At 43.6% G+C, this 13,621-nt stretch overlaps 1 protein-coding gene across 1 annotated transcript in view; it reads right to left on the bottom strand.

Annotated features, from left to right (window-relative positions):
* Nucleotides 1-286: 286 nt before the first annotated feature.
* Nucleotides 287-13,621, bottom strand: part of atp9b (ATPase phospholipid transporting 9B) — a 32,798-nt gene continuing 19,463 nt past the window's right edge. Inside the window, exons 14-29 of the mRNA XM_061093154.1 lie at nt 12,822-12,934; nt 11,181-11,441; nt 7,707-7,868; nt 7,282-7,374; nt 5,977-6,060; nt 5,718-5,888; nt 5,532-5,630; nt 5,321-5,410; nt 4,834-4,978; nt 4,419-4,483; nt 3,977-4,132; nt 3,694-3,758; nt 3,496-3,604; nt 3,351-3,408; nt 1,796-1,999; nt 287-932 (exon numbers count right to left, since the gene is read on the bottom strand). Of these exons, the coding sequence (XP_060949137.1) occupies nt 796-932; nt 1,796-1,999; nt 3,351-3,408; nt 3,496-3,604; nt 3,694-3,758; nt 3,977-4,132; nt 4,419-4,483; nt 4,834-4,978; nt 5,321-5,410; nt 5,532-5,630; nt 5,718-5,888; nt 5,977-6,060; nt 7,282-7,374; nt 7,707-7,868; nt 11,181-11,441; nt 12,822-12,934 (2,012 nt within the window). The 3' untranslated portion in view covers nt 287-795. The remainder of the gene's footprint in view (nt 933-1,795; nt 2,000-3,350; nt 3,409-3,495; nt 3,605-3,693; nt 3,759-3,976; nt 4,133-4,418; nt 4,484-4,833; nt 4,979-5,320; nt 5,411-5,531; nt 5,631-5,717; nt 5,889-5,976; nt 6,061-7,281; nt 7,375-7,706; nt 7,869-11,180; nt 11,442-12,821; nt 12,935-13,621) is intronic.

Raw genomic sequence — 13,621 nt, 5'->3', positions numbered from 1 at the left:
CGACGGACGACATCAAGGCTGGAATACGCAGAGGACACAAGGCTTCATGTTGCTTTGGAGTGTGCTGGTTGTGTTCTGCAGAGGTGAGAGCCCGACGAGGTCGTTCGGCGTCTTAACGACAAAAGCAGCAAATGCACGGAGAACGCTGTTTGGCGCCCGGGGGGGGGGGGGGGGGTTTTAGACCCGGGACAAACACTCCTCGGTTTCTCTTAATGATCCTGTTTGGTCGGTGAAGCTTTACATCGACGGCAGTGGTCATCAAAAGCTATTTACAGAAACACAGGGAAACTCTTCGTCCCCTTTATACAGCAACTGGACATTGTTCAAAGATGCAGGCAAACAACTGCAATCATAGTAAAAAATAATACTTAAAAAAATCTGAACTCCACGTGTATAAAAAGTCAAACATCCGTGGTGATGCAGCCAAAGTGACACTTGAAGCAGATTTGATTTTAAATACTTTAAAACGGAGGAAGGCAGGTTGACCCTCTTTGTCCAGAAAGGCTCGAGTGATTCTGGCCTTTCAGTGATTCACTCTTCTGTGGAAAAACTCCTTCAGTCCGTCCTCTTTCATTATGTGCTCAAACTTTTCAAGTAGTCCCACATCTCAGGTAAGAAAAGAAAAATCCAAAGAGCAAGTTCCAGTGATTCCTCGACCGCCTCGGGTCACACGTCCCCCAGTGAGGATCCACAAGGGTTAAAAAGAAAAAGTGCTGGAGATACAAAGCTTGTGGAAGCACTGAACTACGACAGGAACACAGCTGGTCCCAGTTGGTCCCAGTTGATCCCAGTTGATCAGGAGGAGAGCTTGGAGTAGCTCGGCGGTGAGAACTTGCGCTTCAGGTACTTGATGATGTAGAGAGGAAGACAGCTGACCAGCGTGATGGCCGACACCTTCCACAGGAAAGGCCAAGTGGTGATGAAGGACAAGTCTGGAAGAAGAAAGCGAGAGAGAGAGAGAGAGACACATGATCACTAAGTCAGGATTGTAGTTTCATCCCTGAAGCTGCTTTCAGACGAGTTACCTCCCGAAAATATGAGCAGGTTTGAGAATACAGCTAGAAAATGTCTGAAAACAGCTTTGATTACAAGAGATAAGAAAAACAGATAAGAAGTCAGGATGTGTTGAAGTTTGTGTGTTTTTACCACGACACAAAAATGAGATGACACAACTAGCATGAGACAACAAAGACGAGCAGTGCGGGTGACTTGAACATGAACATGAAATCCAACCACAACAGACAGATGGATGGGGGGGGGGGTGAATTTAATTGACAGGCTTGCCAACCTACCAAGAAAAGATCCCAAGGAAACCCGGCCTATGCCTGTTAGCGACGTACAGAAGCAAGAGAAGTGAGCAGCAGAGACAGTGAGTGACACATCAGCAGTGAGCAGAGGAACACAAGGGGGGGGGGCGGTGACATCATCACGTCACAGGTGGCAGGAAGCTGAGGGAGACTGAGGCGCCAGGAAGTGCTCAGTGCGTTTTATTCTGAACTTAACAAATCAAAACTTTTTCCTTCCACTGAACAGGAAGATCAGTCGTTAGTAAAATACGAGAATACGTCTGAAACTATGAAATACGCGATGTATTCATGATTCATTCAAATTAAGATAAAACGTCTATTTCATAGTTTCAGCTTCTTATTCTTTATCACGATAGTAAAACAAATTTCTTCAGGTTTTCGGACGATTGTTGGGTCTAAATAAGAAACGAGAAGAAGAACAAACACTGGGAGAAACACCTGGAACTCACCGAAGTTCTTGTGAAGAAGTACAAATACTCAGTACTCACCGAAGTACTCGTTGAGGAAGGCGAGGGACGCCAGGTAGCAGCCGAGACTCGAGAACTCGGCCACGACCATGAGCCAGTGCCAGGTTCGGATGGTGAGCGCCACCATCAGCAGCTCGGTGAGGACGAGCGCCGTGAAGGAGATGGCGACCACGTGCACGAACTCCGACTCGAACAGCACCAGGGCGCCATACATGAGGATACCACCTGATGGCGCCAAAGGTAACAGTTAGTCTGATTTCGATCAATGTTCACAGGTCGTGTTCCAGTATTTTCACTTTTTCCCAGGATCTTTGTCCCGATGGCGTTGAACCAAACTGTTACCGACGCCAAGGTCGTGTTTTCATCCATGTCTGTTTGTTTGTTTGTTTATTTGTCGGCAGGATTAAACAGAATTACTGAACCGATTTGAGCCAAACTCGGTGGAGGAGTGGAGCCTGGGCCGGAGGAAGAACCCGGAACATTCTGGTTTGGATCCAAGAAATGTTTATTATCTTTTCTCAACATTTCAAAGTAAGGTACATTTTGTCCATTTCCAGATATTAGGACTTTGACATGTTTATGATATTGAGATTTATGGGATTATGCAACTTGATGCACTTATATTTATATTAATAAATCCCAGGAACTAGAATTGTAGAGATTGTGCTGCTCTAGTTGATCTGTTTTTATCTGTTAAACCTAATGATTCAATAAAACCACATTTATATTCACTACCACCAGATTCTTATTTCTAGTTTTTCTTTTATTTCTATAGTCCTTCACTCAAGTAGTTTCTGAGAAATCCAACAAACTTCCTTTATACACTTTGGTCCAAATCACTTCTACTCTGAACATTGAGTTGCTCTGTTTGACGGAGACACTGAGTGAAGGATTGTGTGTCTGGAGCTCAGCTCTGATATCATCTTCTATGAGAGTAGAAGCAGCTCAGTGTGTTTCAGTCTTTAATTGTCCAGTCGCTCACTCATCTCTCGGTTCCTTCTCTATCTTTGCGGCTTTTTCATTTTAACATTAAACTACATAAATTGGGCTTAATGGCCGATAAGTGATCTCATAATTACTCTCACACACAGTTTCTCTTCAGCGCATTCCAGCGAGTCAAACGCTGTAATAAATTAGGTTGAGATTGGGGCCCTAATATTGTCCTCCTGTGTCTGTTGTCCTCTCATATCGTCCACACAGTATCCCCCCCCGCCAGCAGACCTGGTATTGGCCTTTAATTAAAAACCCAGAGCTGTCAGGAAGTCACGCTCCAGCAGGAACATAGATCTTTCTCACACGCTGCATGGCTTAGCGATTACAGAAATATCGATTTACTGGACGGACAAAAGCCCGCATGTAAAAGTGGACGCTGGGTGGAAACCTAAGATACTGAGAAACGGACTATCTGAGAGTTCTGAGAGGCCCGGGGACCGCGGCATTAGACACAGGAGGAATGATGAAATGGTGGATGAGGAGTTTCTCTGACAGTTGGCCAAGACAGAGTGGCTGTGCCTTAAAGACATGAGAGTCATGATGTAACCGTATTACAGTGTGACTCAGAGTTTGTGCACCTTACCCTGATAAACACTGATCAGAACCCAGATGAGGAAAGTCTTGAAAGACAACGAACGCCCCTGAAAGAGAGAAACACCAACAACTGTAATTTCACATTATACTGAAGAAGGAAATGAGGATAAAAGAGTTTGAAGAGGTTATTTTACCTTGGTGAGGTCTTTGTAAAGCTCCGGGTAGAGCAGAGCCATCTCCGGCTTCACGTCCTGGTCCAGAACCAGAGAGAACACTGGGAACATGGTGTAAATAGTGGCATACCTGCAGAGAGGGATCCTCATTTATCAGTGGTTGTGTAACTGCGATAATACTGGACACAAGTTTAAGTGATATTTGGCGAAGGCACCTACCCGACCATGAGGAAACCCTGGTACAAGGGCACGGAGGCAAAGAAGAAGACTGAGGAGAAAACGGCCTGAGGACAGAAAACGTATGAATAATGTTGTAAAGTTTGTGGGTTTTCCAAATTATACTATGTGGAAAAAATGTGTTTGGCGTCACCACACAGCAAAAAGTACAAAAAGAAACTTAATTAAGAGCAGATATCAGGAACAAAACTTCAAACAAGTACGACTTTAGAAGTATTAGTGATAAAACATGGAAATAAACTCTGTGTGGTGAAGCTTCCTGTACCTGCATGGCGGAGATGATCATCCCTCTGTGCATCACAAACTGCCCCAGCGCCGCAGAACGCTTGTAGCTGTTCCTGCCGTGAACCATGAGCAGGCGCCCGATGTGCTTGAACTGAGTGATGGAGAAGTCCGCGGCCAGAGACGCTTGTTTTCCTTCCTGTTGGAGAAACAACAAGAGGAGAGACATGGTGATTCTGACAGGTTGTAACAGCGCCACCTTGTAAAAAGAACAGAATAAAGGTGTAAATTGAGTTTTAAAGGAAGCGTGGACAGTTTGTGGCTTTTAAATACTGCTTTGTTTGTATTAAGAGGTTTATTATGTTTATTTAAAACAGATCAGAGTTGCTGTGACGGGATCAGGTGACAGGTTCTAACCCAGGAAAACATCTGAGGTCATACTGAAAAGGCTCTCTGGTAACGTGTGTGTTTGGGGAAGCTTTTACCTTTCCTTCAATCCCGATCCCACAGTGGGCCGCCTGGATCATGCTCACATCATTTCCTCCGTCACCTGTTAGGAAACAGAGAAATTCAACATTATCAAGAAAGCTACACATGGTTTAATGCAACTTTCATGGCTTCTCATACTGAGCTTTGACTGCCATCTTGTGGATGAAGAAGGTAATACAAGTAATATAAGACATGCACTATATGTTGTTTTATTATGTGTGTCTGTGCCTGTGTGTTAAATACACAACTGGAGCTAGAATGTGTTTTTAAGCATCTTACTAAACATTCATTGATTCATTCATCTGTCCAGTTGACTCTTTAACACAGAGTCTAATGACGTCCTCCCTTGTAGACTGAGCTGAATCCACAAAGACATTATTTCCCAGGACACCAACCGTCCTCAGCTCTCACCTATGGCGCAGGTTCTGTTGTCCGTGTGCTGCGCCAGGAGCCGGACGATCTGGGCCTTCTGGGTCGGGGAGCAGCGGCAGCAGACCACGGCTGGACACTGACACGCCAGCTCCACAAACTCATGCTCGTAGTAACTCAAACACACCTGCAGTGACACAAAATACACTGTTTACATGAAAGAACAAGCTACTGATGCATCTGCGTGGTTTCTTACTACAAATATGAATCACTTGGACTTGTAAACCATATTATAGGCCAATAGAAATACAAAATCTGATCAGTTTCCCCTTAAACACAAACATAAAACTCCTTAAAACTCCTTATAAAAGGAAATTATGTCTCAACTTGCTCCTTAAGGCTTTCATTGAACTCTGAAGTTTTGGCTGAGAAATGTTTTCTATTCTCTCCTCGCCTATTTGGCTGCGTCCTCAGCATCATGTGTTGCACAGAGAAATGTGTCTGTGTGTGAAGTGTTGTGTTGTAGCACCTCTAAGGAGTCTCCAGAGATCACCAGAGCACAGTCATGTTTCCTTCTGAAGGCGTTGAGCTCCAGATGGGCCTCTCCTCTGCTGGAGATCTGCTCGAGGGCCACACAATACAATTAGCCACGAGAATATTTTACGGGCGTCCTCGTCTCCTGGATCTCCAGAAACCGGCCACGAGGAAAAAGAGGGAAAGAGAAAAGTAAAGCAGCGTACTGGTCTGAAGACGTGGATGTCTTGGCTCCTGGAGACCAGATGGGAGCTTTTGGCGATGCATGTGGCCGTCTCCAGCTTGTCCCCCGTCAACATCCAGATCTAACAAGGAAACAACATCAGTATACAGGACAGGAGAAGTGGCGTTCCCAGTCTTTCTCCATCATCATCATCATCTTCCTCGCTGACCTTGATGCCAGCGTTTCTGAGCAGCTCCAGCGTGGGCCTGACGTCGGCCTGCAGCTGGTCCTCCACACCCGTCAGACACAGAAGCTCCATCTCCCTCTCCAGACTCTCCACCACCGCTGCAACCTTCAGGCCTCGGTCGTGGATGCTGAGCTTCGCCTGGTTGTAGCGATTCTGCACAAAGTAGAGACACAACTAGTGCAAAAGAAATCGTTGGGACAGTACAGAGAGAACAGGAAGTACATCAGGGTTCCTTCCATACCTCGAAGTCCTGATACTGCTCCTCGGAAAGAGACTTCTTGGACACCACCAGCGTCCTCAGGCCTTCTCTGGCCATGTTCCCACACTGAGGGAAACCAGAGGAGCGAGTTAGACGTTCAACTTCAAGCACTTTTGGAAACACTTGACTGAATCAGAGGATTTGGGTTATTTAAAATAAATGTTTTTGTGTGTTTAATTATGTCCTTTCCCCCCCCCCCCAAGACAAACTTAAATCAAATATAGGGCAAATCATGTATTCTATCAGAGCAGCTGCTGTATAAGTACACCATGTACAGTAAAGTCAATAGCAGCATATTGTTACCAACACCAAAAAGAAATCAATATTGAATAACATAGCCCGTGGTGAGATTCAGAGGACACAGTAAAACAAAAGGATGGCGGTTTATTTTTGATATGAAACACCGATGGGGCGAATCCGTCCTGTTGATTGGTTATTGACAAGCGGCGCCGGCTGATTTGACAGTGGGATATTACAGCCAACACACATCGTTAGCGCCATTGTTCGGGAATATGACAAACTGTAATTACCTCAACTTTATCTAGGTCACTAATTAAATCAAAAGCCGCCCCCGGTGCTAAATGACTCAATAATGCCAATATAATTATGAACATATGCGCACAAGACCTTCGACCACTAAACTGGTGCAGACTCGGCCGGTTGATCAACTCGATGCATGTCCTCATTAAAAGAGGTTATTGAATCAAACATCAACGCGTCTGTTCACGGATTTATACGTTGTTATGATACGTTGAATATCTTGTTATTTTGTTGACAGCTTCCTCCGCAGTGGCTCGTTTTATGTGAGAAAAATATTGATTCAAATTTATGAAGTGTAAGATTTGAATGAAACCAAACCCCCGTTTAGCAAATACATATTCCCGCAATGGGCATTCTCTGTATTTACATTGTGTGATTATGTCGATGTCGTAGTTCTCAATGTTCCACGTGATTCCTCCCGTGGTGATCGATGTGCTCGAGGGATTCCTGTTTCCATTTCTAAATTAATTTTCATAATTTCCTGTTCTCTCTCTCTCTCTCGCTAACAGCTGTGAAAGTCACTGCTCGTGCAAACCAAACACTTCCTGCTGTTGCTCCACATTAAAAGCATTCATCTGGAAAACAAACACGGTGCGTTTTATTGTGAAGCTATTAAATGAGTTTGTGCTGCTGCTCTGCTTCTCCATCGTATTTCTGACTTATTAAATCACATAAACAACGACTTACAATGTACGTCCACAAATCAGTCTAAAAACAATCTGACTGGTTTCAAAGTGGAGCCTTTACCTCTTCTTCCAACCAGTCGTTATACTGGACGATGCTCGCCATGGCAACATCAGCTCCCTTCATGTAGAACGTGATGTCTCCGGTTGACTCCTCCTACATCAAATCAGAAATGACAACTTACAACATTTCCTGTCCCATTGATTTAATGATTTAAACAGTCGCACATATTCGTCTGTGGCCTTTTTGAAGGGAATTAATTCTGAGCCACTGGTAATGTGACTTAAAAAAGTATTTTGTAGTTTAAATTCTATTCTACGGCTTCAGGTTTGATTAAGTTGAAAATAAATCAACATTCAAACCAGTTAAAACCATTAAAACCTTATTAAAAGGACAAAAGGTTGGTAAATAAAGGGCCTGATCAAAATGGTCTCTATAAAGACCACACAGAAATCCACTCATAATAATATAAAACATTCGGTCCACACCCTGAGGATGATGCCCATCCTTTTACTCTCCGAGGTGAAGGGGAAGATCTGCAGGATGTAGTAGGAGAGGATCTGTCCGGACGGAGTCCTCAGCTGCAGCGAGGCCAGGTCTCTGTTGACCAGGGTCAGGCCGACGCTCTCCGTCCACCGGACCAGCGCCACCTGGGGGACACAGACAGATACAAGAGGCTCACATGACTGGAGACGAACAGGAACTAAGACATGTTGACCCCAGGTTGGACATTTTCAATCAGTTTTCTATGAATGTGAGACATAAGCTGCAGATTCAAGTGGAAATCTGGATCTGGTTGATTTCAATATGGTTTCATTCTGAGTTAGGTGTTTTTCTGCTGCTGTACATATAAAAAAGGGCAAATCTATAACTACCACCAATGTGTAGCTGAGACAAAGTGGATTCAGACTTTTCCATGACTTTTCAACAACTTTAAACCAAATTTCCATGTCCAAACATTTGTGAAATCTCGGTGTATACATGAGAACGTGACAAAATGTAGTATTTAAACTAGCAATGAGAATTCTAAGGCATACAGTATACCTTACGCATACGCTCTCACACTAACTCAGTTAGTTTAGAGCGTATGCCTGCTTATATTTTGAGCGTATTTCTTTAAAAGCATGTGAATTTTTTAAAACTCAGCGTAAATGAACGACACAAAATATGAATATAACAAATTTCTATGACTTTTCCAAAACTTTTGGGATTTTATTTTTTCCAGGACTTTTCCAGGCCTGGAAATACACATTTTACAATTCCATGACTATTCCAGGTTTTTCATGATCATAGGAATCCTGTTATACACATCTTTAATAGTTTTAGAATAATGTCTAAACGCCATTTTAGTCACTATAGCATTTTAACAAGAGAAATTACATTTTTTGTGGTTTGGTTTAAGAAAATACAAACAAAAATTAACTCTAAAAATGAAGTGTACTTCTTAATGAATGATGCAGAAATTAGTCTCCTCCATAACAAAAAGATTAATGAAACAGACAACATGTATTACGCAGAGATACAATAAACTGATTGAGTTTCGTTATGTCTCCAGAGCTGCTGCTCTCGGCTCATTCAGCTCCAGATAAAGTGTTTTTCTGTTTCTCTTTCCTCCTTCTCTCCTCAGCAGGAACTGCGGCCCCCAAGTGAGCGTTCAGCTGCACACGACTCAATCCTCAATGGGTTCATTTTCAATTTGCTCACTCAAAGGTTGTTATTATACTCTGACCTACAAATTGGAACTTCCTGGTAATACCCTATCATTTCTCCCGCTCCCCCTTTGAGCTCCATAAAGGGCTGCCTATATTTACTTAACACACATCTGCGTGTCATTATCCTGGTGGGTGTGCGTAGGTGCATAGGTACACACACACACACACACACACACACACACACACACACACACACACACACACACACACACACACACACACACACACACACACACACACACACACACACACACACACACACACACACACACACACACACACACACACACACACACACACACACACACACACACACACACACACACACACACACAGCATGTGCTGAGGATCCTAAAACGAGCTCTTTCATGTACTTTATCAGCTCCACTGAAACTATTTAAAGCCTTGTCAACTTTGATACAAGCTGCACATGAATCACGTGTCACGGCCGTAATAGAAAAGACTGCTGCGAACGACTTTACGACAACGTCCGAGTGGCTTAAACAACACAATCAATCATTTCAACTGTGGTCACAGCGTCCTAGTGATCATGTAAATCACATCGGCAGCACTGCCTCGAAAAACAGAAGCTAGAGCTCGTCAAAATGGAGCCTTAACAGTTATAATAAAAAGCAACACACTCAATAATTGAAGTTTAACATCATTCTACAGTAGATTTTGAAGCGGTAACATTATACCTGATACTTTAATCTTTGTATTGCATTTCTGCTTGAAGCTCAGGGATCGATGGTGACATATCTTTTTGGTAACTACTAAAAAAGAACTGGATTGGCTCTGAGCAGAGTTCATTCAACCACAGTCCCCTAATGAAACCACATTCAAATACACTAGATCCAGATTTAATTTGGATCTGCACCAAATTTCACACACTTTGAAAATATCAAATTAAATAATTAAATAGCCAAATCAAAAGGAATGAACGCAGCCGGTTCTGTCCAATTGGGTTTGATGAAGCACCCGCTCATTAAACGCCACAGTGAAGCGCTCTTGTCTGATATTACGAGGGTCAAAGGTCACAGTAGGACTCTGCTGTCGGATGACCCCTGTTCTGACCTCAGCGGCCGGCCCACTTCATCTCCTTAACGACGGCTCATTACATTAGAGAGGCTGAGGAGAGAGAGAGCCAGGGCCAAAGCAAACGATCAGAGGCGCTGTGTCCGAGATCTGAGGCAGCAGTCGATTAGACCGAGGAGAGCGAGTGATGAGGAGGGAAACGAGAGGAGAGAGAAAGAACAAAGAATATAGTGGAAGGGAAGAGGAGCGCTCCACCAACAATCGCAGACCTCCACCTCTCATTGTCTCGGGGAGAAAATTAAATATTGATCAATCCGAGCAGTGGGAGACAATGGAGAGGGGAGAGAGGAGAGATGGAGCCGGGCGAGCAGAGATATAAATAAATATATACATCAACCCCAGACAAGGCAAAATGAAAGAAAAACCACACAGATTTATCTTTCAACATCTTTTTATCTTTGGTTTTGACGGCTCCACTTGGCTGGAGTTTGACAAAAAGTCTGTAATTCTCCCCGGGGCTTAACGGTGCCTCACACGAAACGGGTGATAAACATGTCAACGCTCCATAGAACTGAGTGTGTGTGAGACGCTGGACTCTCCTTCAATATACATTTAACCAATCTTTAAAAAGAAAAACCTTTCCCTGATTAAAATCTATCCCCGTGTCCACAGCTCACAATTATAAGCATTCTCCTTGGATTTCTTTATTGATTCTTTAGATCCATTAGAAACAGAAAGTCTCGGGGACCCTCAGTCATAAAATACTTTCTGTGCTGAATTCTTCCCCTCAGCCGATGCAGTGAATTAACAAGAGGCAAACACGGACGATTAAATACGTCCACCTCCTCCAAGAGGAATTCATGACCTCTGACATTGGGCCCGTGAAATGAGCATAATGACAAACCAGGGTTATTTAGGACCAACGATAAAACAGCAAGACAGAGAGGAAGCGGCTGCTCCTGATGAACCTCCATGTTGCTTCTTAAGATTTGATTTGAGGCAAAAGCTGAATCGTTGGTCAACATTTTACAGCCCACGTGGAAAAATGTGAGCTCCACATAAATCATGGTTGTTTCTGGTTTGATAACAAATTCATAGCAAAAAAAACAATGGCAAAAAAAGAAGATCTTTGTCCATAAATTCTCAACAAAACTAATGTGAAATTTCTTGAAACTCGTCACATTTAATGTATAAAAATCGAGTCTGAATCTCTACCTCATCGGGGCTGGAGGCCTGGTAGGTGCGGTTATCATCACTGAAGTCCTGGTCGGCCTCGGCGGTCTCGGGCTCGCCGTTCACGCTGGCGTGCGTCTCGTAGACCGGCGTCACGTTGTGGCACAGGGCGATGGCCTTCACCGCCTCGTGGACCCGACTGCTGACGCTCTTGCGGACCTTCGGGCCGGACTGCTGGGTCTTTCTCAAAGGAGTCGTGCCACTGGTGCCACTGGTGCCACTGGTGGACGTCTGGGAAGTCACCTGAAATATCAAGAGAGTCAGCACTGGGTTCTCTAGATATTGACCTACACCTTGAGTACAGTACATCTTAACCCAGACTCACTCGGACGCAGCGAGGGGAAGTTTTGCATCACCAGCTCTATCGTGTCATATCTGGTTCGAGGGCTTTTTCTGTGTTCCGCCGTTTTGACATCAACCATCAATTTGACTGGGTGGTGATCAGCGAGCGGGCAGACTGCCCACTGTGCCGGCTGCGTTTGACCGGGGCGATGCGCTCTACTGGTGCATTTTATTTTGGCTTATGATTAACCTTCAGATCCTGCCAGGCAGAGAGAGAAGGAACGGCGATGTAGAACGCAGCGAGGACACAAGATGACAACCTTCACGCAGAGCGATTCATAGAGAGATCGTCGGGTTATTTTTGGGAGAGATATTTAGTTCATACCCATGAGGAGAGGAAGGTGGAATTATACAAAAAGAAGGTTTTACAGGGACAGGAGCTAAAAACACGTGTTTCAGACAGTGGCTGAAAAGAGGAGCTGCAGCAATACGAGGAAATTGAACATTTCATCATCTTTAAATCAAATATAAATATCTAAATAAATCCTCAAGGTTAGCTCCGATATCCAACTTCTAATTTTACATTTCACCGTGACAGTTCAATACAGAAAAACCTGCGCATGTCTGTGCAGTATTAAAAGGGACTAGTCATTTTTAATTTGCTGAGCTCACACATCAGGGTGTGAGGCAGATGGTTTTCGCTGTCGACCAGCTGTTCCGGAGCTGAGAGCGAACAATATCATTCTGTCAAGACTCCAACCAGATCTGAGCCACCCAGTCAGGAAAACACTTACAGCCGCTCGGGGGACGCCGCGTGATGAATGAACAATATGGTTCTTTTCCTGGAAAACTCATCCTTAGCTAAATATAAAAATTGATTTAACTGATCTACGGGGAGGGACGGGAACAAACAGGGGAAACAGGGGAGTGATGGATCATGCTTGTTTTCATTTCAACAGCTACGCTCCTGTATGGAATCCAGGTTTATGTCCTGGATGATCAACATCTTGCATTATTAATGCAGATTTATTTAAATTTGTATTATTAAAGGATTGAAAAAATGCATTTTCACGGTTTTAATCCTGTTTCCCTGCGTTCGTTATTTGTTTATTCTTTGCTATGTGTCAGATATATGTCAAAAAATGATATCATAGTATTTTCATTTCTCAATCCATGACCTTCCTTGACTATAAATCCTTTAGTTACCGACTGGTGCACAGGAAACTGATCAGTCATATTCATCAGTTAATTCCCCCCCCTGGAGGTGAAAGTGGTGGCAGGAGGGCTTCAACCACAGAAACCAGCCTGTCACTGGTTGTACTGGTTCATGAGACAACTCACCGGTGCATACGACTGGACGATCAGGCTCTGTATCTCATCCATGGTGTCCGTGCCGTAGGAAACTGTTCCCAGGTGCAGCCGCTTGAAGATCATCTCATTCTGTGTCAGAGTTCCTGCATTCACAAAAAACAAGTTATCCTTTACAAACCAAAATCATAAAGTGAAGAAAAGGCCTCACCTGTTTTCTACTATTAGAATATTTACAGTCTAATGTTTAAAACCCATTCAAAGTAAAGCCAAAATTTAGAAAATTACTATTTCAGTTCCTCTTAAAGACTTAATGACTAAAAATGTAAGTTTTGGATCACATGGAGTAATTCTATAAATAAATCCACTGTTTAATATTGTTCACATCCGATTTGTTTAAAAAAATTCTGCTACTACTTCATAGTAAAAGATAACACAAATACTAATTTATCACTGGCAGCACGTATGCACACACAGAAAGCCCAGCATTTGTCCCCAGAGGACTGGCCCCAATGCATCATGGGACCTGCAGGGGTGGTGGGACTGCCTTCTCACTGACCTAATCTCATTACCAGTATGGACTGCGTGTCCCCTGTAATTAACAGACAAGACACAACATCGCATCCATAAAGGCTGAGTGAATGTTTAGACACTATGAAAAAAGGAACACGTTGAAAATTAGGGCAATGGCTTTTGTTTAATGGATGCCAGTTGCCAGGATGTGTGCTGATAGAGCGTAAAGCTGATTAGAGGGCATCTAACATCCAAAACCATCAGAGCCACGGGGTTAAACCAATTCTAATGGATTGATTGTTTGCTCTTCTTTCCATGTG

Source organism: Limanda limanda, chromosome 19 (assembly GCF_963576545.1).
Source record: "Limanda limanda chromosome 19, fLimLim1.1, whole genome shotgun sequence".
In the NCBI taxonomy this organism is placed as follows: Eukaryota; Metazoa; Chordata; class Actinopteri; order Pleuronectiformes; family Pleuronectidae; genus Limanda; species Limanda limanda.
Note: the sequence above shows the minus strand (reverse complement) of the source record. Positions and strands in the feature narration are given on the sequence as shown.